General features: G+C 39.8%; 2 protein-coding genes across 6 annotated transcripts in view; one reads left to right on the top strand and one right to left on the bottom strand.

Moving 5' to 3' along the window:
* The window catches only part of mettl15 (methyltransferase 15, mitochondrial 12S rRNA N4-cytidine), a 60,632-nt gene extending 36,985 nt beyond the window's left edge, over positions 1-23,647 (bottom strand). The window contains exons 1-2 of one of the 3 annotated variants that reach the window (XM_026166461.1): positions 23,592-23,647; positions 21,454-21,705 (exon numbers count right to left, since the gene is read on the bottom strand). In XM_026166461.1, the coding sequence (XP_026022246.1) occupies positions 21,454-21,690 (237 nt within the window). In that variant the 5' untranslated portion in view covers positions 21,691-21,705; positions 23,592-23,647. Of the gene's footprint in view, positions 1-21,453; positions 21,706-22,700; positions 22,733-23,591 lie in introns of those variants that run through there. The other 2 variants (XM_026166467.1, XM_026166455.1) reach the window with 2 other exon arrangements.
* kif18a (kinesin family member 18A) overlaps positions 23,616-25,403 on the top strand; it is a 49,685-nt gene continuing 47,897 nt past the window's right edge. For 2 of the 3 annotated variants that reach the window (XM_026166441.1, XM_026166434.1), the window contains exon 1: positions 23,616-23,744. In XM_026166441.1, coding sequence (XP_026022226.1) covers positions 23,683-23,744 — 62 coding nt within the window. In that variant the 5' untranslated portion in view covers positions 23,616-23,682. Of the gene's footprint in view, positions 23,849-25,403 lie in introns of all 3 variants that reach the window. The other variant, XM_026166449.1, reaches the window with a different exon arrangement.

The following is a 25,403-nucleotide window of genomic DNA, read 5'->3' as shown; positions in this document are numbered from 1 at the left end:
TCAATAACAAAATACCGCTGAAAAGATTTGTGCAGAAGTTGCAACATCAACTCAAAGATATTCCCCTGGGACAAATGTTACTGGGAAAAAGAAGAGATGAAGAGTCACACAGTATCAGAGATTAGCATTACCCTGCACTGCACAGACACAGTGCATGTGCTGTAGCATTCAGTGTCAGCCATGTATACTCAAAGTGAAGATAACTGAGTCAAAACCCACTATCAGAGTTTTAACATAAATAAAGTCTGAAAAAATAGCTTCACATGATAAATGTTGGACTTTTGTCAAATTCTTTCTTTCTTGGGAAAGTTGCCAACTAAGACATTAATAAAACAACATTCTTGGGTTGTTTTTTAAGCCAATTTTTTTTTTATTTTTTATTTTTATAGACATCCCTTTTTTGGAATAGCTGCTACAGGGCATGGCTATTGGTCTACAAATGTGTGTAGTTGTTAGTGCTGCACAAGGCAGAGGACATACTGGAAAACTATCTAAACAATTTCAGGAAGCTGGCTAGTCTGTTTGTCATAGTGTCTCCCCTCACCATATATAGCAAATTTTAGGCACAATCTGTCCCTGGATGGTTAAGTGGCTTTATGTTCTTCCTTATGTCACCTTGCTGTAAGGCTGGAAAACTGCCATTAATGTTCATAAAGCCATGAACACACAGCAGCTTATTTACGGAATCTGTAGAGAAAAATGAAATCCATGATACATTGACTCTGGAAAGTATTCACAGCGCTTCACTTATTCCACACTTTGTCATGTTACATTCTTATTCTAAAATGGATTCAATTCATTTTTCACCTCAAGATTATACACCCAATACCACACAGTGGCAAAGTTAATAAGGTTTGCTTGAGATTCTTGCAAATTTATTAAAAATTTAAAAATTAAAAATATAACCTGTACATAAGTGTTTGTACATACATACAGTCTTTGCTCAGTACTGTGTTTGGCTGCAATTACAGCCTCAAGTATTTTTTAAGTATGATGCTACAAGCTTGGCACACCTATTTTTGGGCAGTTTCTCCCATTCTTTTTTGCAGAACCTCTAAAGCTCCATCACATTGGATGGGGAGTGTCAAGCCATTTTCAGATCTCTAGAGATGTTCAATCGGGTTCAAGTCTGGGATCCGGCTGAGCCACTCAAGGATATTCATAGAGTGGTCCCTTTGTTATCTTGCCTGTGTGCTGTTGGAAGATGAACCTTTGCCTCAGTCAGAGGTCCAGAGAACTCTGGAGGAGGTTATCGTGGAGGATGTCTCTTTATGTTGCTGCATCTTTTCTTCAATCCTGACTCCCAGTTTCTGTTGCCAAAAAACCCACAGCACGATGCTGTCACCACCATGCTACACTGTAGGAATGATATTGGACAGGTGATGAGTGGTGCCTGGTTTCCTCAAGACATGACACTTGACATTCAGGCCAAAGAGTTCTGTGTTTCATCAGACCAGAGAGTTTTGGTAACCAAGCCGTCATGTGCTTTTTTCTCATTTTAATGCGTTTGTCTCCTTTTGCTTCTAAAGTACTTCGAATAGCTTGCCTTGCCTTTTACTGAGCACTGGCATCTATCTGGCCACTCTACCATACAGGCCTGATTGCTGGAGTAGTACAGTATTGTTGTTCTTTTGGAAGGTTCTCCTCTCTGCAATGACCAACACCGGAGCTCTGTCAGACTCCCTGACTAAGACCCTTCTATCACAATGGCTCAGATTGGCCAGGCAACCACATCTAGGACGATAACCGGTGGATCCAAACTTTCCAAACTCCCATCTACAAAAGTATGTCTCTACTCTTCTCCATATCCGTACCTCGATACAATCCTGTCATGCACCTGAGCACAATTCTTATGGCAAAGGCCGTGAATTTAATTAACTTTGCAACATGACAAAATGTGGAACAACTGAAGCACTGTGAATACTTTCCAAATGCACTATATTTATCAATATAAAATATTTTGATAAACACAGAATACATTATATTTATTAAGTTTAACATTATTCTTGCAGTTTTTACACTCACATCTTTGAGTTGGACACATAGAGCAACACACTGCACACTGTAATATACAATAAAATGCAGTCAAATACAAAGACGAAGCTGATGTAAACAATAGACCAGTTGCCTCCTAATAGTAATGTATGCTTACTTAAAATGGGATAATCATTCCGAGGAGGAGAGTGAAGCTGGTGGGCTGATAAAGTCAAGAAGAATAACACTGATCTGTACTTCTAGAAAAGTGCCCTCGCAAAAAATCTCTAAACCAATAATACTCTCAAATTTGAAAGTTTACAAACCAACAGAAGCAGCAGTTCTTTAGACAAAAAAAACACACAATAATCTCAAATTTTCCATCAACTACAGCACAACTGCCAGGAACAGAAAATTCCCATCCAATATAAGACTTCAAAAAATTGAAAGTCTATATGTAATAAAAATTAAATAAAGTGAATATTTCATTTAATTAACAATTTAATTAGTTCATGGCAGCAGTGTACTCAAAAATTATGGGTGTCCCTGCAGCTTTCCTTCACCAAATAAACCATCTCTACATTTACTGTAACAGATCAATCATCATTAAAGTCAAAGCTAAACACACCAAATGATTATGTGGCTAATTTGCCAGTCAAAAAATAAGTTTGCAGGACAAAATTGAAAAGGAGATAAAATTGTCACAAATCAAATTAGAATTGACAAACTGTCAGAACCTTCTTGGAAAAAAACAGAAAGGGGCAACTCCTGGAAACATCCTGCAAACATCCTGCAAACATCCTGCAAATGTATAACAAAAAAAAAAAATCAAAAACAAAACAAAATAATAATTTGTTAGATTTTATAAGACACAAACAAAACCATGTTTTTTTTTTTGGAAGAAACCACTACATAACGTATGTCTCAGTCACAAAGCCCTAAACCCCCAGCAAATGTGTGCTTCCCAGCCAGTTGGTGAGTGGTTGACATAAGTTACTTGATGTCACCAGGGGAAACGGGTCACAAAGAGGATACCTTCACTGAAAACCTTGCGATGTTTCTGTGGTCACCAGTTATTGGCAAGGAAGACGCTGACTTTCGGCAAATACTTGGCATTTACTCTCCAAGCTGTAGTGAAACTTGAAAAAGTGCAACAGAAACTAACAACACAAATATTTCTGCCTTTGGAAAGGCAGAAATGGAAAGCATTCACCTTCAAAGTAAAATTTGCACTTTCTGAAAAGTGTTGGTAGCAGTGGTAAGGCACACCTTCTGGTTTGTATCACACTCAAGTTTCAGTACCACTTGGCAAGCAGTTGGCAAGTGTTTGCAGACAAGTTCATGTCTTCTATAATGACTCTAATGACTGTGGAAACCTGATAGCAAACAAAGCCATTACAAGGTTTTTGGTGCATTTATCTCTTTGTCACCAAGTTCATTCTAGTGACCACCTCTAGCAACCACTCGCCAGCAGTTCATGGAATACAAACCTTCCTCTAGTGCCTGGTAGTTACCAGGAGGGGTCACTGACTGGTCTCTAGATGTTCACTGTGACATCAAGCTACCATCAACAACCACTCACAACCGGTCAGAGAATGCACACTTTTCCCTGGCAACTGGTGGTTGTCAGATGGTCAACGACAGGTCTGTGTCACTTAAGTATTTGAGAAATTTATTGTCATATTACTGAATAACATTAACTTAATAACATTTATTTTTTAATTCATATGACTTTTAATTTTTTTCCCGTTACGATTCCAATAATGGGACCAGGGTTCATATGATTTTATGTGTCTTGAGTTCCATGATGATAATAAAATAATATTCTGATCAGTTGTGGTAAAGGTTCAGGAGTATTAATTGATCTTTGTGCTTCCTAACCATGTGGATATAATTTTTTTTAAATTTTATTTTACATTGTCTTCATAACTTTGTCATGATCGCTGTCCAAGGTGCTGATCCTGGGACCACCAGGAACGTCCCCTAGTTCAGGTAAACTAAACAGGTGCCAAAAATTGCTGTCAAGAAAGCATAATTTAGTACATTTATAGAAGGCAGGGCTCCGAGAGGCTGAGGATGTATTTGGAAACAGTGTGCAGAATCCTAATTACCCGATGGTGTTATCACCCAAAACTGCACTGCAGCAGGCCATGAGCGCAGAGCTGGGATTAAGCGCGACTATTTAGGGTCACAGTCACTTTGACATCACGTTGCTTCTTTTTTGGATCTCATCTTTTGGGATTAATGGTTTTAACTAGAGTAGTTTTAAAGCTTCGTGTACAGCTGCCGATTTATGGAGGTTCTTGTAGTACTCTACCCACCTCGTCAAACACCATAACATTCCCAAAACCTGTCACAATCTCTTAATCTTCCCACTTTATTTGGTCTTCTTTCCCCCTCACTATTACTTTCACATAATTCATGCAGAGTCTGCCTTTGTTCTGTATGTACATTTGTTAAAATGTTCAATAAAAACTTGACTGCAAAGAGGAAAACCCCCAGTCCCTGTCCTCCTCTACATAAAGCTCATAAAGCCCATGTCAAGCATCCGCTCACTTCAAGGAGTCCCGAGACTGGCTCTTACACTACAGTTGTGCTGGGTAGCTCTCTGGAGAAATGGGGATAGCAGACACTTGTATCTTCTCTCAAACTATGAGACAATAACTCAATATTTACTGTACGTGGGCAACCCGGTGCAGCGATTAGTCTCTCTGTTGGGTTATATGCTGCTTATGTTTTGAAGAAGTAATCTGAAAGCAATTAAATTTTAAAAATGGCAAATTAATATAGCTTTTTTCCCAGTGTTTTTCAAATCAAAACATAGTTTTATATAAACATGTCTATGTTTATGAAGTAGCAATTTAAACTTTCATCCTGAAGCACAAGGAAATTTATTTATGGATTTTTGAGTCAAATTTTGTTGGCACAACATAAACAACATGTCCAGGATTCACAGGACTATTACGTGTATTTCAGAACAATCATATTATCATGCTACAATCTGTGTAATAAAATGATGTGAGCTGCATTGTTTCTTACCTCAAATGTTCTAGACCTTGCAAATAAAGTACATAAGGCATTGTGAGGATTTGATTTGGAGGCAGTGAGTGACAGCTGTGAAAAAAATGATTGGACACTGAAAAAAGTGGAAAGGGAGGGACCTCTACTGCGTGCATGAGTCATCACTCTCCACCCCCCACCTCACCCCCAGCCAAACTGTCTGTTTTTTGTTTTTTTTTCCCTGCAGGTTGGAGATTTACTGAGCAACATTTTCTCAGCTGGTAAGATTCATTTTTACATTAAATTTATGGCAGGTCTTGTGCAAATTAGTGAGAACAACATTGTGGGTCAAAACTGAACATAACAAGCTCAAGCTAGTGTTTAAAAAATTACTTCAGTAAAACAGTGCAAAATCATACATAAGGAGATGTGTTTCTATTAGTTAAGTTAACAGAAACTGTTAATTCTCTAGCCAACTACTTATTCTTCTACACACTTAGCAGAGAGGCTCCATACAAAACAGGCCATAGTCTACACAAACTATGGCCTTACTTCGGTGCCATGTAGCTATGGGAGAGAGTGTTCATAATAATTAAATTAAAGCTTCTCACAGTCTGGCAGGTCAGTTTTGGGTTGAAAAAAAGAGGGGCAAGAGGGTTGTAATGTGTAAAACACATTGTCACAACTCAGCTGTTATCTAAATATCCAAGAGGGCTATATCTCTATATAATTACACAGTTTTATCAACAAATTTTGTTGCTATTCATTTATTTTATGAGTGTGCAAAACTCTTGAGCCACCTCTCACTTCTTTATATTTCGCTAGGAAAATATAATGTTTGTTTGAAAGTTTGAGATCTTTGGATGTCGGCTGCCTTTTGTTCAATTCTCTCTCAATTTGATCCCAAAAAGCTTCAGTAATGAGGTCCAGGCTCTGGGGAGGCTTTAGGAATGACTTACAGCTACTCTTTTACTTTTACAGATGGATCACTTGAAGGTCCAGCTAGGTCTTTTCCAGATTTTTTCCTGCTTCTTAAGATCATGAGTTTCAGATACTCTTCATCTGCTGTAGGTAGTTTTTTAGGTCTACCACTTCTTTGTTTGTCCTCTACTTGTCCACTTTTTTCATTTTTTAAAGGACACACTGCACAACACGCTGAGATATGGCAGGTTTTCAGCTAATAGCTCTTTGGGAATCATCATGTAGGTGTAAAAATACTACATTTTAAGCCTTTCAAACTGATGTATTTGGCATTTTTCCTTGATTCAAATAAGGAAATGGGAACAAATTGGGTTTTTTCATTTGGTTTTGTTGTTCTTTGTTTTGTTTTTTGAGACAGGTCACCAGCAAGAAAGTGCCTAAAGACACAAATTAAAACTGTTTTGCTAAGTTGTCTGTTATGCGTAGACACAACATTGATTCATCACTTGAGTTAGGCACGTTTTCTATGCTTGAATGATTCACAGGTTAGTGTTAAGTGGCTTAACAAAAAACAACAACAACAACAAAAACAACAAAAAAAACACTCCTCTGAAAATGATAAAACAGAAAGAGTGAAAAGGTAGCCAACGAAAAACTCTGAAAGACCTTCAGAAATCCTGGAGATAAGTTATACCCATATCTATCTGCTGATGACGAACATTTCCCTGTGCTCATAAAAATCAGAATTTAGCATGTGTATTCACTAGGGATGCAACGATACTCATATCGATATTGAACCGTTCGATACAGTGCTTTCGGTTCGGTACGCATATGTATCGAACAATACAAAATTTGTAATTTATTTTATCAACTTTCCTTCTGACGATGCTGTCTGTGTTGAGCGCTCAGTGGATCTCCGCTCGACAGTGCAGCCTAGGCGGAGTAGTCAAACGCAGATTCACTGAGCGCAGGGCAAGCTAGCGAGACAGAAGTTAAGCTCTCCTTGCAACATGGCAAATTGAACCTCCCCCACCCTCATTCAGATGTGGCGTTTGGAATTATTTTGGTTTTCATGTGACGTATGACCCTGAAGGTAAGCGCGTCATGGACTAAAGTAAAACAGTATGTTGGATGTGCCACGCAATGCTCAATTACATTGGTGGGAACTAGTGTGTTAGTGCAGTTAGCTCGTTAACGTGTTGGCCGTCCAGCCCCATGCACGGGGCGATCCGCGATAGCTTGTTAACGGCGATTTGCCGTGTTGTGGCGTTAACGTCATTTCAACGAGATTAACCTGAAAGCACTAGTGGGAACAAAACGAATATGACTGCACATTTACACTGACATCATCCTAGTGCAAAGACAAGTGGAAGCAGACAAAAACAACAAGCACGCATGCTACAAACTTTACCCGAGTCATTTAGACAGCCGTTAGCACATGAGTCTCCTTATGGGGACCTGATATGTTTAATATGCTGCTGAGAATATAGCCCAGAAGAAGCGTATAGTATAGCTTTTATTTTGGAAAGAGACATTTCTCTGTAATAAACTCTCTTTTCCAAAGATGAGTGATTCCTCAATCATATATATATATATTTTTTTTATTACTTTGTTGTTTCAGCAACATTAAATTTAAAAACTGTACTTTTGAGTAAAAATATATATTTATAATTTTAATAAATGACAAATTAAAAAGGCATGAACATTTTTTTTGTATCGAAAAAATATCGAACCGTGACACCAAAGTATCGAACCGAACCGAACCGTGAATTTTGTGTATTGTTGCACCCCTAGTATTTACACATAGGTGTCATCACAACAGATTGAAAATTGAGCCTTGATCCAATACACAGCTTAAACAAAATGTGATTCAAAAACACAAATGCATTGAGAATTCACTCTCAGTGATGCAGGAGACATTTAGGCTACGTCTACCCGGGTATTTTTGAAAACGCAGATTTTTCTATGCGTTTGCACCTTTCGTCCACACGTAAACGGCGTTTTCGGTCACTGAAAACTGAGATTTTTAAAAACTCCGTCCAGGGTGGATATTTTTGAAAACGGCGTTTTTGCATTTACGTGTGGACGAGAAAAACGGAGAAAACGCAGCGTCAAAGGTGTGTGCATTTTTTGACGTCACACTGCGCCACATTATTGTTTCGGTGAAATGAATTTCTACAATACTGTTACTGTTAATTGTACTCTCTGCAGTGTTTAAATGCTTACATATACACACACAGTTACTGTCCCTCCACACATACGACTCAGTTCTGCTTCTATGCCCCATCCTTGTTTACTATTTCCCACCGAGACTTCTAGACTTCTGATTGGCCAACATTTCTACACGGTTAGGAATATATCGCCACCTGCTGCTTTGGCATGTTACTAGCATCGTTTTCCTTCATTTCTGCGTTTACGTGTGGACGGGATTATTTTTTAAAACGAAAACGGAAAATCTCCGTTTTCAAAATCAGGATCGCCAAATAGTAACTGTAATGGTTTTGTGCACAAAATGGAATAAATAAACCTAATCATGGTATTCATATAGAGATGGGTGAGGGCTACATCCATTTTGTGAACATTGCAATCAGACCAATCCTCTTGCAATAGCAGTTCTTGTGAATTGAGAACAGACATCCTATCATTGCATGAGCTTATAGATCCTTACCTGCATATACTAAAAATATGTAAACCAATTTCATAAAAATCAGACCAGTTTGGACTTCTCCAGTACTAAGAATCTGTGAATGAGATATACCAGCTATACCAAGTCTATATGTAAGATACTGCCATTGTGCTGCACTTTAGACAAGAAATCACAAAGCAGAGTATTGTGTACCTTTAGTATCAGCAGCAAATCTGTTATTGATACTGGAGTAAGCAAAAAATTATCGGCTATTATTAACTAAAAAGCCATGGCAATAGACAGTGCCAATGTTATGGCTAAATTTAGGTACCTACAACATCTATAAATAGGTTGTGGAAAGATAACCATGACAAGTAATATAAATCATCACTGAGTGTGGGCTGAAGAGGAGGGGCAAACCCTGGTCTAAAGTATCGACAGAAACACGCCTCCCTTTGAGTGTGCTCGCCTTGTGTGTCAGTCTATCTGTACATGTGTCACTGAGACTAAACACTGGCAGTCTGAGCTGAAAAAAAAGATGTCTTCTTTTTCTTGTCAGAATCAACTCAACTGAAAATGGAAACAGTTTTCAATCCTACTCTGACAAGCTTCTTTAGAGGTCATTCTCCTAGATTCTGGGGAATGTTGCCCATAAACACTGATTGTTAAGCAGTAAAATGTCTTCTAAGATATACAAACACACATGCACAAACATTCCGGTCAGAGGGCCCGGTGGCGCCTGTATCCGGCAGCCTCGCCTCTGTCAGTGCGCCCCAGGGCAGCTGTGGCTACAATGTAGCTTGCCATCGCCAGTGTGTGAATGTGTGTGTGAATGGGTGAATGACTGAATGTAGTGTAAAGCGCTTTGGGGTCCTATGGACTAGAAAAGCGCTATACAAATGCAGGCCATTTACCATTTCAAACATCTTTTTCTGATTAAATTTTAATAATAGCAACGAAGCTATCTGCTAAAGCTGATATATTTACAGTATATGTGATAGGCCAGTATTGGCCCTTAATATTTGTAGACTATATATCAGTCTGATTTAAAATACAAAGAACAGACTGCTAACTTCTGCTGGATGGTAAATACAAAAAACCCTATAAAAAACAGAAACTGTAAATCTGTGTTTTGAAAGGAAATGCGAAATAAGGTCAAATCTGATGCCCTGGATCTATTCAAAATGATTATGTGCTTCATTGGTGCCTGCTCTGAAAGATTTTTCTTAAGTGTGACACCACCGTCAATGCAGTGTGCTAAGGAAACAATGCAAACTGCATAAAGCCCAAGAGTAAACACGAGTGGAACTGAAAAGAGGGGGTGAAATCATCTTAACTATATTCACAAAATGTAAAGAAGCATCAGGAAAGATGGCTATCTCTCCTGAAGGTGAATTTCCTAGCACTAAAGGAAGACAAAAGAAGAACAGGGCCAAGTCCATTAGGGAGTGCAAGGAAGAATTGAGCTAAATGAAGGCTACATGGTGGCAGGCTTGGTAATAGGGAAAAGACATCTAGAGGCGTTTATGAAGATGCTTACTGTAGTTTCAAGACTGGGTTGACAATGTATGAAATAAAAGGAACTAGGTAATAGGGTGGAGGAGGGCAGTGGAGGTAGCTTGATGGAAAGCTTTAGAAGGAAGCTTCATAGTGCAACACACAGATTTTTGATAAAGTTGCCCTGGGCTGTTCCACGACTGCTACTATAATCTGTCCACCAATGTTTGGTACCTTCCGTGCTTATTAAAAAGTGACAACACATTTCAATGCATTACCCTGAAAAAGTGACAACACATGTGACTGGACAATCTGTATTAATTCATTATCAATTCACCATTATTCTGTTTGGGATGGTGCATTAAGCCTAAACGAATAAGTAGCAACAACACGCTCAACAACATGCCGGCTCATTCCGACCTTAGTCTTGTGAACTGGATGAATATGCTCAATAACATGTTGCTGTATTGATCTCATCTCCATTTCTGGTTATTCTGTGGCGATTTTTAGTGACTGTTTTACAGATTCATCCAAATCAGATATCTGAAACCACTCTATCATGGTAATAACACTTCACGCCTGACAAATTTTAATTATTTTGCTGTCTATACGGTCAAACTGTCTAAGCATATGGATATAAATGGCCAAAGTTCTGGGTGAGCTTTTGCCCTTCTGCCCCATGGGAGGTTACTGTCCTCCCTGAGCTTGCCTTATAATGCATGCATTACAGTTTGACAGGTGTACTGCTGCAGTCAAACTCCCCACCTTTCCGCAGAGCGTGATGTGCCCAGTGGGTGACACCAAAAGCTAGAAGCAGACTGGGGTTCCTGTCCCCACCTCATTGGGTTAGTGAAGAAATAACAAGGTAAAAAGAAAAGAAAGAGAAGGTAGAACAGTGGCGCAGTGGTTAGCACAGTAAGAAAGTCCTGAGTTCAAATCCACTGGCTGACTGGGGCGTGTATGGAGTTTCTTCTCCCAAAGTTAGTCCAGGGTGTATCCCACCTTTGGTTCTGTGACAGCTGGGATACGATCCAGCACCCCCGCAACCCTGAACTGGACAAGCAGTTAAGAAAATGGATGGATGCTTTAAATCTGAGGCATGTAAGTCTTTTGGGGGGTAGTGGTCAGCATCACAAACCATAAGCTGCCCAGAGGGTACGTGTATGCTGCTGCTGATATAGGGTAGAGATGGCACGATACCACTTTTTTATGTCCGATACCAATATCATAAATTTGGATATCTGCCGATACCGATATTAATCCGATATAGTGTGTTTTTTAATCAATAAAACTAACTAAGTTCACACTCAAGTTAAAAAAAAAATCAAAAAACACTAAAGCTATTCTGTTATACCTGTATGCAAAAAATACACTGCACCCAAAATATTTCATAGTTCAGCAAAACTGATCAATCTAATAAACTTAAACCTACTCCATCCTCCCTATTCTGGTATTTTAAAGAGTAAGCACCCTAACTAATAGGGTTCTAAAACTCCCAGCAAAAAAAATTAATTAAAAAAAATAGGGAACCACCCCTCACGCTCCACCTCATGATGCTTAATTGACGTAATCAACTTTAATTTGATGCAGTGTGAAAAAAATGCACAGAAATCAATTTATTTTGAATAATAATTAAATAGATTCAACATCTTTCTTGTCTGCAATTCAACAGAATTGCAGACTGCACAGATGGTATCTTCCCAAAGGAAAAAGTACTATAGCTTACTAGGGTATATTAGACTTAACAGTTACTATATACAGTAATGGACCTCTATACATTTTACATCAGATTAAAACTTTGGGTGTAAGATTCGGATAATTATTTATTAAAAGCTAGACATTTTAAATGAGAATAAGAAAGAAAAGTATGTCTTTGTGCCCCCTTTTCCCTGTTCATGCCCTATCGGCCCCCCTGGCTAAACTTTGCTAGATCCACCCCTGCACAGTTACCAGCATCAGCTACGTAGAAAAGGATCCTGGTGTAGAAAGTAATATTAAATAAATTCTAACAACAGATTATCAAGGTTAAACTTGCTGCTGTTGTTCAGCCGCTGGTTTCCTCTTTCCGGCGCAAATAGGGCAATAAACAAACAAGAGAGATGGACTCGCGACAGAAAAGTCGATCAGCTGATCATTAAGCAGTTTCACGATTGAAGTAGCAGCAGGAGAGGGAGGGAGAGAGAAGAGGCAGTCACTCCATATATCGGTTGTTAAGCTTAACGCGGGAATGCTTTACAAACATTCAGAGATGAACTTACACACTTGCTTTACTTCTCTCTGGGATAACTTCATCGGAGATGAAATGCCGGTTTGCTAGCGAGGCTACAAATACACACAGCCGCTCTATCACGTGACGCATACTGCTGCGACGTGCTACGGTTATGAGCAGAGTTACGCCATGTCGCAAGTTTTGTGAGGTGCTTTTTTGATATTTAATGGATCGGATTACATTTTTTATTTCTCTCCGATATCCGATCCAGTAATTTACGTCAGTATCGGACCGATACCGATACGTAATATCGGATCGGTCCATCTCTAATATAGGGATGCTGCGATTCACTACAACTGGGTGTGGTGCCAGTGTAAATACATTTCCTTCGGGTACACATCAGCAAAAGGTGAGGGGAAAGCATAACTGGCCTCTAAAGCATTAAATTTAGAAGTTGCCCAATGTCAAGAGGACAGGGCGAGACTTGTGGGACTTGATGTTCGAACTGATGCAGTAGTCCTCAGAAATGCCTTCCTACAAATATTTGAAATGTGCTCGCTGTTGTGTTCATTAAGTAGGTATTTTTAAAACTGTGGAGGTAGATGTGGCGGGGAAGTTGTGTGAGCATAAGTGGGAAACCTCTGCTACTGGTTTAGGTCTGTAGTGTCATGTAGTGTCGAGCGGACATGGTCTTCCCTGCCAAATTAGTCAGGGAACAGGGTTTGCGAGGAGTAGGAGCACTCCAGCTGAGAACAACAGCACTTCATCTGGATGCTGTGGGAATATAGATAATGTTAGTTACACAGATAAGGTCACTGCAACTGACTTTTATCAGAAAAGGCACAACAGTAGTTTAATAAAGCTCATTTAAATGCAGGAACACATGCAGAGGAAGATCAGTAAAGGAGTACACAAAGAAAGCTGATTTAAATCATCCTCAGTTTGAATAGGCCACATGACCTAGGCTAATAATACTAACAGAGGGGATTCTACAACTACTGTCTTAACTATCAGCTTTCAGGTGAAGAGTAGAATTACCCCATTTAGGGTTCAAAATAGTTTGTCCAAATTACAGGAATTATGTCTGCACATTTTGAAGCCCTTACAAAATAAAAACGACGGGAACAACTTCATTTAAGACAGATTCAAAAAAAAAAAAAATCACAGTCAACAAAGAAAAGATAAATGAGCTAACCAAAGGCAAGCTATAATAATAGATTATAGATTCATGCTGAACATATTTAAAAGAAAGACCATTCAAATAATGTACTTGGACCTCACACAAACACCATATGAAGATGTGTTGCAGGAATGAGTCATCTCAATCCAGCTGTCCACAGGGCATGTATCTGATTTGCATACCCACACTCACACACCAGGAACAAATGTAAATATTGCAATAAAACCTGCTATAATAGCTTCAATTCGACATGAAGGAGAGTTTCCAGTGTATTTTTGCCAAGTTTAACAACATTTGATTCGTGTGAGTTATACAGTGTCAATAATTGTTATTAAAACTATATGCAAATACAACTCAGGAATTGATGTTGTAGCAGAGCACTCCCCTCCGATTTATGCTGCTGTTCTGCGATGTTACGTGTGCGTGAGTTGTTGGAAGATTTCTCTCACACACCTTCTGCCTCTCCCCTTTCCCTTCACCCACTTGTATCCACACATACATGCACACGCGCAGTTTAAATTGTCTTACCGTGGTAAAGCCAGTCAAATAATAATAAGGTCCAACAACTAGGAAAATTTTCACTTCGAAGGGAGTGTTCAGATTCAGGAGCATAGTGTGCCAAAAACTGTAAGATAGTTTTGTAAGCGATGCAGCAAAACTGGAAAAAAAAGAGCACTTAGATTTTGGAAGTTGGGAGGGGGAAGGTTTCATTAGTTAAGCTGTAACAGCGAGGCACACTAAAGAGTCTTCTTTATTTGTTTGTTTATTGTTGTTAAAGTGAACTGGCGGCTGAAGAATGTGTAAGATGAAAGGACGAAAACATGTCTACAGGACAGTGCGGTGCGGCACCCACAAAGGGGTTGTCTGCTCAGCAAGGCTGAACGATTTGGCGCTCTGTAGACTGAGGCACCCCATTTGGCTAATGAAGTCCCAGACTGTCTTCACACCACACCCCCACCCACCACTCCACTATGAAATGTTCTACTCATGAAAGTAATGAGGCAGGGAGGGAGAAAGACTCTTCTGGCCACTGATAACCTCAGACTAAACTTGCAACCTTACGAGACAAGGGCCTAATATCTGGCCGTCAATCAGCCCCAGCATCCCTGGCTGGAGTGTTTAATTACGAGGATCAATTATTTACCAGCCTCGTCTTTCACTACTCAGTGCTTCCAAAAAAGGAGTGTAAAGGAGAAAAAAAAGAAAAAAGAACACCAGCATGACCCAGAAGACACTGTGGCAGCAAATTAAGTACAGATAAAATGGTAAGCTGACTTTGTTGATGTTGTTTTTAAATGAATGACTAAATGGGCACAAGTGCTCGCAGATTAATACACACCCAACTATAGAAAGTGATAAGCTAAAAAAAAAAAAAAAAAGACAAAACTGCAGGGATACTGATAAAATGAACTTCTGACTAAAGTCAAGCAATGTCTTGAGCTAACTACTAGTCAAAGTCTTTTATAAAATTAATGAACCTTTAATAATATGTTTTGCATGTCCCAACTGTGTTCTAAGGCTAGTTACAAAAACAAAACAAAATTTAAAAAAAAAACCAACATTTTCACCGTCTAACTTGTCTGACTTGGTGTACTTCATATTTATGTTGACTGCAACAGCAACTTCAATGGTTTTAACAAGATCATATTACCCCTTGCTTGTATGCTTGTGTTGACAACAGCAGTTCACCTTGACAATGGACTGGATATACTGGATATATTTAAAAAAGAAATCAAAAGAGAGATTTCATATTAGTTTTAAAGTAAACTGTACTCTCTGTACTGTGGATTTGTCCACATGGGGATTTCTCTTTTTCCCTAAGGAGGTCCAGAATTCATCTGCAAGACTTTAAACTAATTTAGCGAGACAAGATCATATTAGCCTCAACTATGCCCTTCTTTCTAAGCTGGTACACTCAGTACCTAGTAAAAAAAAAAGGATTGTGATCTATCATTACCTTAAACTACAATAAAGTATATACAGATCAGCCACAGATAATTAAAAAACTACTAACAGGTGAGGTGTATTAATAGTGTTTATCATTATAAGAGTCCTTGCATTTTTGCAGATGTTTGTTTGGGCACATACAATCATGCCACTCCCTGATGGGAACGCCCCCTCCCCCAAGCATACCGCAAAAACTGCACAGGACTTGATTTAAAGAACTCGACAAAGAGCCCAGGATCCAAATTCAGATTGCGATCTGACTTAGCATCCAAGGGATGCTCTAAAACACATTCACTTAATGTGTTTTAGAGCATTCACTGCCAATGTCCCACTGCCAGACACCGCAAGATACCCCAGAGGTGCTGTGTCCATGCCCCAACAGATTGGAGGTGTTTTTGGCAGCAAGACTTGGGACATACACAGTATTAAGCAGGTAGTTATTATTCTTAAGGCTGCTCAGTGCAAATTCTAAATGCCATCTGGTTTAAAAATTATAAATTAAATTAAGTTAAATTAATGCTGTTAAATGTCATTTAACAGCTTGTTTTTAATCACACAGGGGCACGCTATATTTTTTTCTGTGTTCTGTTGTTCTTCAGGGGCGATCGTGGCCCAAGAGTTGGGAGTTCACCTTGTAATCGGAAGGTTGCCGGTTCGAGCCCCGGCTTGGACAGTCTCAGTCGTTGTGTCCTTGGGCAAGACACTTCACCTGTTGCCTACTGGTGGTGGTCAGAGGGCCCGGTGGCACCAGTGTCCGGCAGCCTCGCCTCTGTCAGGGTGGCTGTGGATACAATGTAGCTGCCATCACCAGTGTGTGAATGTGTGTGTGAATGGGTGGATGACTGGATGTGTAAAGCGCTTTGGGGTCCTTAGGGACTAGTAAAAGCACTATACAAATAAAGGCCATTTACCATTTTACCATTCATAAGAAACAGCTGGCAGTGTTTTGTGGTCACCTTTCCCAGAAAGGATTGCCTCTTCATGTGTCCGAATTCTAGCAAGCTCAATAACCCAAATAACAAAGTGAAAAACGCAGCACTCAACAAAGTCTGCAACGATTCAGCAACTTAACAGCCACAACACCTGTGGTTTGCCTGTTTTGTTGTATTTTTGTGCTACATTTCTATTGTCGTCATGAGTCTAGCCTAATCTGCGCTATTTATGGATCGCAAGCACCACATCGGTGGCCACCTGCTCTCTGCTCTTCTTTACAGTTACCCAGAATGGCTTAATGCACTTCTTTGGGACACTTAATCAAAGTTTTTATATTGATTATTTTTACTTATTGCTGCTGCCTTGGATTTGTAAAGTTGTAGGAGTATTAGTACTACAGCCATGTTACAGCTGAACAGAAACTGTCAATAGGATGATAATTGTGTTAACCTAAACCCACCACCACCTAAATCCCAACACGTTTGATACAGTTTGATATTTGACCCTTGCTATAGATGACAAAAGAATAATGTTATGCGATTTAGAGTTATTTTGTTGTGAAATGGTGCTCAATATTTAATTGATTGCTGAAGGACTGATATTGAGGCAAGGTTAACATGGCCTCGTTAATTCCACAAGGGGGAGTGTGTTGAGGCTGACATCTAAGAGTAGGCAGCTCGTTTCTCCTCCTACAGCAGCTCAGGGTTTTTCTCCTGGACTCTCAGCTGATGGCTCATTAATCTATTCTAGAGGAGGGCCCCTACGCAAACAGATAGCCTGCGCAAGTGTACAACTCCATCCTTTTAAACTTTTTTTTAACCACGTGAAAGCACTGTAACAAAGAAAAGTTTAAAAATGAGTACATTTGTTTTAATTAAATAAAATACAACTCCATCTCTGTCTGCACACAGTGGAGTTGAGTCACTCCAGCTCTCATCGGCGTCTCATGAAAAATCTGAGCAGTCATTCCCAACTCTTAGCTGCCAGAATCTCTATGATTGCAAATTCCCATGATAAACTCACTCAGCGCCGTCTCAGGAACAATACCGCAATCGCAGTTAGGGGTGTTCTTAGTGCCGAATTGTCGAGTCAGTTACACATTTAAAAAAAATAAACAAATCTGTGACTCTAAAGTAGGAAACACTAAGAAAACTGTACAAAAATGAAGTAAATAATTTAGCCTGTGACACCGCTACCTCTCTCTGTCTCTGTAGTCAGAAGATAACAGACTATGCCCCGCCCACTGCATCGGCAACATCAGATTGGTATACGTCCCGCGCAATAGCTTATCAGCAGAAAACAAAGCAACAGAAAAGAAACATATGCAGTAAGCTAACAGAAAAGCGTTTTGAAGGTAAAGATGCACATGGCAAATATAATCCTCCATGCCGAAAGTTGCAATACTGCATTCTTATAACTTTCAGATCTTAGTAAGTACTCCGGAGGGTGCAGTAGGAGGAACAAGAGGAAGCTGAAGGCTAAACTTGAGCAGAAAAGCACGAGGGATGTTTCGAGTGGAAGGAAGAAAATCACTGGCCTCCACATCCCCCCCACCACTGTCAGTGATTTTGCCCTTCTTCTGGGCAGGTTAGGCATCAGCTGCAGAAAGTACATAATGGAAAAGGAGCGAAACCCGATAGTAACAGCACCTAGGTTCAGTTGACCTGTGCAGTTGTCTGTGATCCTGAGTCACATTTACAACCTGAGTCTGAAGTAGAGGAAAGTACAAGTGTTGTAAAATATTTCCTGTCTGGTTCCTGTAGTCCAAACCATCAGAACTTAATGAGCACCAATGATGATCAAGGTGCTGGAGAGACTAGTCTTAGCCCACCTGAGACCACAGGGAGACCCTCTGCAGTTAACAAATCAACATAATCTGGGAGTGGATGATGTAATCATCTACATTCTAGAGAGACTGCACTTCCGTAGATATTAACAGCTGCACTGTGAGAATCATTGTCTTTGAATTTTCACATCCATTTAACATGATCCAGCTGCTGCTTCTCAGGGAGGAAATGGAAAAAGTCAGCAAGCAAGTGAACTTGTCCACCATCTCATGGATTACTGCCTGACAGACAGGTAGGTATGTGACACTGGACAGTGCTCTGTCTGATTTGGTGCTGTGCAGGAGCTCCATAAGGGACTGTGTTGTCTCCTACACCTCAGACTTTCAGTACAACTCCAGGTCATGTCACCTACAGAAACACTCTGATGATTCTGCAGTGGTTGGATGTATTAGTGAAGGGCAGGAGGAGTACAGAGCACTAGTGGGTGAATTTGACAGGATGTTGATGTGGTGGAGGAGTACAAGTACCTGGGCGTCCATGACAACAGGCTAAACTAGAAAACACAAATACAAATTCTGTATACAACAAGGGAATGAGCAGGCTCCAATTCAAATCAACTCAAATATGGGATAAATAAAGCACTTCATATCAGCTGACCATCGTGTCTAATTACGTCAGAAACATTATATGGGAGAAACAAAAACACTCAAAGAATATTGAACACATATATCCCAGCCCTGCACCCCAAAGAGCCAGTTAACAGCCAAATCGGGAAACATACAGTCCCATTTTTTTGTTGCACTGAACCATGCACCGTGTGTGCATGGTTCAGTGGAAAGGTTTTTCTTAGCTTGCTGCATTCATAATGCAAATTAACATGGCATGGCATTGTTCAAATGTTTTGCTGGGTTGAGCCAATGATGTTGATTGGCGCCACTGGAAGTGATAAATAAAGTCAAGGAACTTGTGCGAATATAAAAACTTTTTAAAGTCAACTTTGGATAAAGTCATTAAACCTTTTAACCAGCTGTTATTAAATCTGACTGGTAGCTCCATATATGTAGTTAAAGTCATGGTCTCTATCTATTCAACTAGGTAGGGCCTTTAAAACATTGACCAAATAACTGACCAAAGCTAATACGAGCTAATAGCTAAGGCTAAGGCTATCGCTATAGCTTGCTGTCAGGCCATCTAGAGTGCCCTACCTAACTTTAAATAAATACATAAAAAAAATACAACTGAAATCTTTAACCTAACAGTTAAAATGTTAACTTACGTTAACCGTTGGCTACATAGCCACAGCTTAACAATCTTGTTTTCCCTGGCCATCACATCCCTCAGATACATCACATACCATATTTCAGATTTCTCTGGTAAAAAAAAAAAAATCAAATAACAGAATTAACATTTGTTAAAGGCCATTTTAATTTATCCTTAGTGTACACAAATAATCTATCTACTGAGATATTTCAGTCTATATCAAAGTGGAGGCCTGACACACCAATTTAAATATCCCTATAACAAAATAGTTAAAAAGGCAGAGAAAAGAAAATATCACCTTAGGTTTAGTCCTGTCCCAGCAAGCTGTTTCACACAGACCTGCATTAAACCAAGGAAGAAAAGCCATCATATGGGGCTTTGAAGGCAATTCATGGTGAGATAGAGTGTTCTTCATTAAGCAAGGATACAATTTCAGACAAGAAATATGACAAACTATCAATCAAGACCCAACAAGCATGATGGCCATTTGTAAAACTGAGAAAATAGAGCGCAGGCTACCACTGCAAATTAGATACCTGCATACAGATTTACAGCCAGACGTCCTGTGTGGGAGGCAGCAGGGCACTGAAAGCCTCCATTTACACACTTCAGTTTAACTGCAGTATTTGCTCTGACACCCATCATCGTGTAAGTCCTCCATTCATACAAACTCTTCTTCAGCCAACAAGAGCAATTACATATTAGTGATTATTTTTATAAAGCCCATTTAATCTTTAATCGTTTGGACATTTGTCTGCAATTAAGGGCAGGTTTTCCTCCTCAAAGCAACTGATCTGTTACTGACAACACCACACGCCCACTACAAATTTAAGCACTTAAATGGCAGCTCTGTCAGAGCCATGTCAGAATTCACATTTGATTCCCTGACAAGTTATAGTTATATTTTTGTAGTTATGCAGTTATATTTAGCCCTGTAGATATATGAATACGAATGACTATGAGTCAGCACCACGATAAGGTTGTAACATTGCTGTAGATAAAGACCAAGTTCATTTGTAACACTATGTTCTCACATGAAAGAACAAACATCTGCAGTGAAGGAACACTAAAGAAAGACTTCTGAAGGTAATCACACATCATTTCCACAGAACGTCACACCAAGTGAGGTCTACAGCACATACTGTACAAAAAAAAATAAAATCTATCAAACTGTTTTTAATAGCATCTGATTGGCAAGCTGTCTTGGGACAGTTGGCACATGGGCGGGTAGCGGAGGAGTTTAGAGGTGCTAAAGTTCAGGCAGGAGCGATGCAGCACCCTGTGTCCTGCCAACAGACTTACAGTGGCGCAATTCCTGACTAAGTTGTTGACCCATGGCCCCCACCTGCCTTGACCATGCATTATCTGAGGGGTGGAGGGGGCCATTACTTTTCCCTCCTTTCCTGCCTGCCACGCCAGAAGGCTTTTGACTCATGCCCATCTGTCCTGGTAGTACATACATTAAGTGAAAGCCAAGATACTGCCACCCTGTCCAACTCATGAATGCCTTTATAACAACAAGTTGTTATGTAGTGTGTGAACAGAATTTTACCTTAGCAACAAACACCTTTGTGAAGAGGATGGTTAATCAGGAAACAGGTCATTTCAATCCTCAAATCACAATGAGAAGAGACCTTTTTGTAAACCTCAGTAGCCGACACAATGCACGCAACAGCCTGCCAATAACTTGCTTTCAAAAGCTCTGACACACATAAGAAAATCAAAATTTGGGGACATGAGAAACACCTCTCAGTATGAGTTTGCATGCCTATGCTATTACCACAGCAACCGAGGCAGACCGGATAACAATCCCTGAAAACACAAATATGATCTAATCACTTGCAAATATTGTCGGCAGTCAGTCTGGAGATTCAATTTAGTCCTGCGTCAGATTTGCCTACAGTCTGAGCACATTCCAGGGCCTTTTTAATATGGAAATACACCAGGTAAAAAGGTTCAATTGGAAATAATGTTAATAAACACAAGTAAAAAGTCAACCCACTGCTACCTGAATGCCCGCCTAAAGCCCTCATTTTGTCCGAATGAATATTTGACATATTTCTAAAAGAATGGTTAAACAAACAGACATGAACTTTATTAAGGACACCAAAAATTGTACCTGAGCTGGTTGAATGTCTAAGTATTGAAGTACCTCTTTCAACATGACAGGCATGTGAGGAGGCTTTTCAGCTGAAACAGCAGACGGGTCTTCGGATCTGTCCTCATGACCTGGACCAGAAGATGCACCAACGAAACAGGAGTTCAATCTCGGCCTTAGCCTTCTCCATGCTCTCCGCGCAGCCAGATGTGTTTTTCGCATCATTGGGTAAGAGCGGACAGTCATGTGGAAAATCATGATCGTTATAATGATCTGTGGAGAAGTAAATTAGCAAAGTTACATGATGAGAAGAAAGATGGAAGGTTAAGCTAATCAAGAGGAACTTGGTGTGTAGTACTATTTTAAAGTTGACACTCCATCATCATGAAGCTGTGCTCTGGAGAAGCTTATAGTATACTCCGGGGTTTATCCAGTTTAACAGCTGCACTGAGACCAAACAGGTGGGAACAGGAACAATACAAAACTATGAATTAAAAGCTATCTTACGTTACTTGGAAGAGGAAAACATTACGGTTCTAAATTCAAGGCAGATGCAAAAACTGTTGACTGACTAAACCTTTCCAATAACACGCTTCATTTTGAATATATTTAAAGATGTGGCCATGATTCTCAGTTCATGATTGCAGTAATATTGTGAAGCATTCTATACACGTCTATACATACTTTACAGCAGTGGTTCAGACACATGTGAATTCATGTGTGTGAAAAACCTGTATTCCATCTCACAGCAATATTTCTTTTTATTGTCAATTGACGGTGCTTTTTTATCTTGTGGACCTAGGAAAACACCTATTATTGTTATTATTATTATTATTATTATTATTGCAATGAGCTTCATTAGCAGGTATCTAAACTACATGACACCATGTTAGCACGAGTAAACTCCTCCAGGCAAATGACGTCCCCATTTCAGCTTCAGCCATAAGACATGAAGTTATCTCAATAGTTTCTATTTACAGTTTTTTCCCTTTTTATGTAGGTGGTAGGCCATTTGCTCTGCTGACACTTGCCTGCCGGGACTCTATTCTTCACCTCTCTTGTGCACTTTCTATTGCCTTGATTTGCTGACCCAGGTATTGAAACTCATCTATCTTCACTAACTCTGTCCTTTGCTGCTTCACTGTTACACCTGTTTCCCTCTCATTCACACACGTAATCTGTCTTGCTTCACCTGACTTTCATTCCTCTTTTCTCTAGACCATACCTCCACCTCTCCAGGCTCTCTTCCACCTGTTCCCTACTCTTACCATAGATCACAGCGTCATCTGCAAACATCATAGGCCATGGAGACTACTGCCTGACCTCATCTGTCAATCTGTCCATCACCACTGCAAACAAAAAGGGGCTTAGAGTTGATCCCTGATGTAATCCCACCCCTACCTTGAACCCATCTGTCATTCCTATCACACACCTCACTATTGTCTGTCTGTCCTCAGATGCCTGTGATTATTTTGTATTTTATAGCCTACAACTACAATAAGAGTTGTATTGTAGGGAAAGACTGATGCGGATATTATTGTGTAGTTTAATAAGTAGGTCCTTTTTTCTCATGAACCCCCCCCCCCCCACACACACACACACACCCCTACCTCTTCTTGCTGTTTACTAAACGTTAGCTGCTATCCTTCAAGCTAGGAGTAGGAAGGTCGTACTAACTTATCTGTAGGTTGTTAGAGGTTAGCAGTTCCCTTAAACAAACATGTGCCATCATTTATGGTGATATTTAGTAGCAACTCCCCACACAAAAACAGTATTTTGGTGTAAAGGTTAGCTATCTACCTAGCTAAAAACGCCTGAACATGGAGCAGATACAAAAAGGCATGCACGTGTTTGACGTGGCCATGACTGTAAAGCTATTATCTATTAAATTTTGAATGTTTAGCCCACCCTAATGCTCTGTAATACGTGTATACAGGCTATGATATCAGCAGAGGCTGGACATGTTACATCTAAATAAAGCGATGCAGAGGATACCGTTGCTATGCCACCATGTTGGATGACCGCGCTTCATACCTACAGAGACTGTCAATAAAATATACTGAAAAGGACCCGACGGTGTAGTCAGGTCCATTTAATCAAGTTTCACAAATGTTGAGCCAGACAACCGTGCTTATGCACAGAAAGCGGCAGTAGCTTACCGTAGCACACCACGGAGTAGCTCCACCTTCCGCAGCGTGCACTGTGCGTCACCACGGCCCGCCTAGTGACGCGCCCCTCTCGACCTATCAGATGCCACAGAGGAAGACGACAGCTTTTTTGAAAATATTGGCGGCGGTTGTGCTAGCGACAAGGTTAGCGGGTTTATTCACTTAATTCGAGCTACTTTTAAACCGAGCGTTTGATCTGAAAGTGTCGCCTTAGTAGGGATATGGACGATAGTCGTTACTAACAAAAGGTAAGACCGAAGATTGCATCGGAGACGAAGTAATCAATGCCATCTTACTGTTAGTGACTGTACTACAGCTAGCTAGATGGCAGGGGCTGGCCAGTCCTGCTGTATTTACGTTGGCAGGATTGTCATCACATTGTAACGTGTGCTCGACTTCGACTGTTTATTCCATTTAATAGTACTGAGCTAGCTGTACCTGAAAATTGCGTGTTAATACATGTTAGACAGCATTTGATTATATTATGCTGTTATTAAAGTGAATCCCCGGTCCATATATATATATATATATATATATATATATATATATATATATATATATAACACACAGCACGCCCCTGCGGGCGGTTTATCCTTCAAGCTCGGGGTCCTGCGCAGTATCTTAGCTGTTCCCAGGACAGAGACCTCCGATGTTATTCCCGGGATCTGCTGGAGCCACTCGCCTAGCTTGGCAGTCACCGCACCTAGTGCTCCGATTACCACGATATATATGTATGTGTGTGTATATATAGATATATATCTTTATTTTATTTTAATGTCACTGGAAAATGTCCATGAGTATCAGTCCCTAACCCAAAACGTTTAAAACACAAGTGTAGGTTTTTGTTGTATTATTTTTTTTTATTTAAAGATTATTGTTATTAGTTTTGTGAAAGTTTCAGTATCCTTATGTACAGTTGTGGTCAGAGGTTTAGATAGACTCATCATGTGCATGAATGCCATGGTAATTTCATGTCATGGTAATAAATCCTAAAAACACTGTACCAACCGTCAAGCAACATGCTCTGGGGCTTTTTTCACTCATAGTGATACTGGTACATTACACAAAGTGGAGAGAATAATGAAGAACAAGGACAACCTCCAAATTCTTTAACTTTATCTCAAATAAACAGTTAGATGGTTGAAATATGGTCACAGTTGGGTGTTCCAGCAGGACACTGAGCCCAAGCACACATAAAAACTGCTTTTGGAATGGATAAAGCACTAAACAGTAAGCTTGTGGAATTGCTTACCCAAAGCCATTTCTGCCTAGAAGATTGATCAAATATTGAGCCAAAATTATGCCAGAGGCTTGTTGATGGCTACAAAATCATCTAAGGTGCAACTTACTAAGGGACATTTTACCAAATATTAGTGTGGGGGTGTATTTATATATTTGAACCTGTATGTATATGTTTGACCCTGTTTGGATTCAAATAAATCCCAAATAAATTCAAACATGTGCACCCAATTCTTGTTTTTTTTAAGTAGGTAAAGATGTGTCCTGTACAATCATTTCACTCTAGAAAAAGAACAGTCATGATGAGTGTATGTAGACCTCTGACCACAAGCTTTGCACAGCTTTGACTTGCTCTGATTTCAAATGTTGAAACCTTGCTCTACACAGAGTGCATATTGCTTGTCTGGTAGTTAACAGACAAGAAATATTATAAATTACAGTGAGACCTGACCTTAGTCTGCACTTTGAGACGATGGAACTGGAAGTTCAAAAAAGCTAAAGTGTTTCCAGTTTTTAGGACTCATTCCTGTGGCATTCTGTATGAAAACACTTTTAGGCTGTTCG

The sequence above is a fragment of the Astatotilapia calliptera genome, chromosome 1 (assembly GCF_900246225.1).
Source record: "Astatotilapia calliptera chromosome 1, fAstCal1.2, whole genome shotgun sequence".
Taxonomy (NCBI): domain Eukaryota; kingdom Metazoa; phylum Chordata; class Actinopteri; order Cichliformes; family Cichlidae; genus Astatotilapia; species Astatotilapia calliptera.
This window is presented reverse-complemented; position numbering and strand designations above follow the sequence as displayed.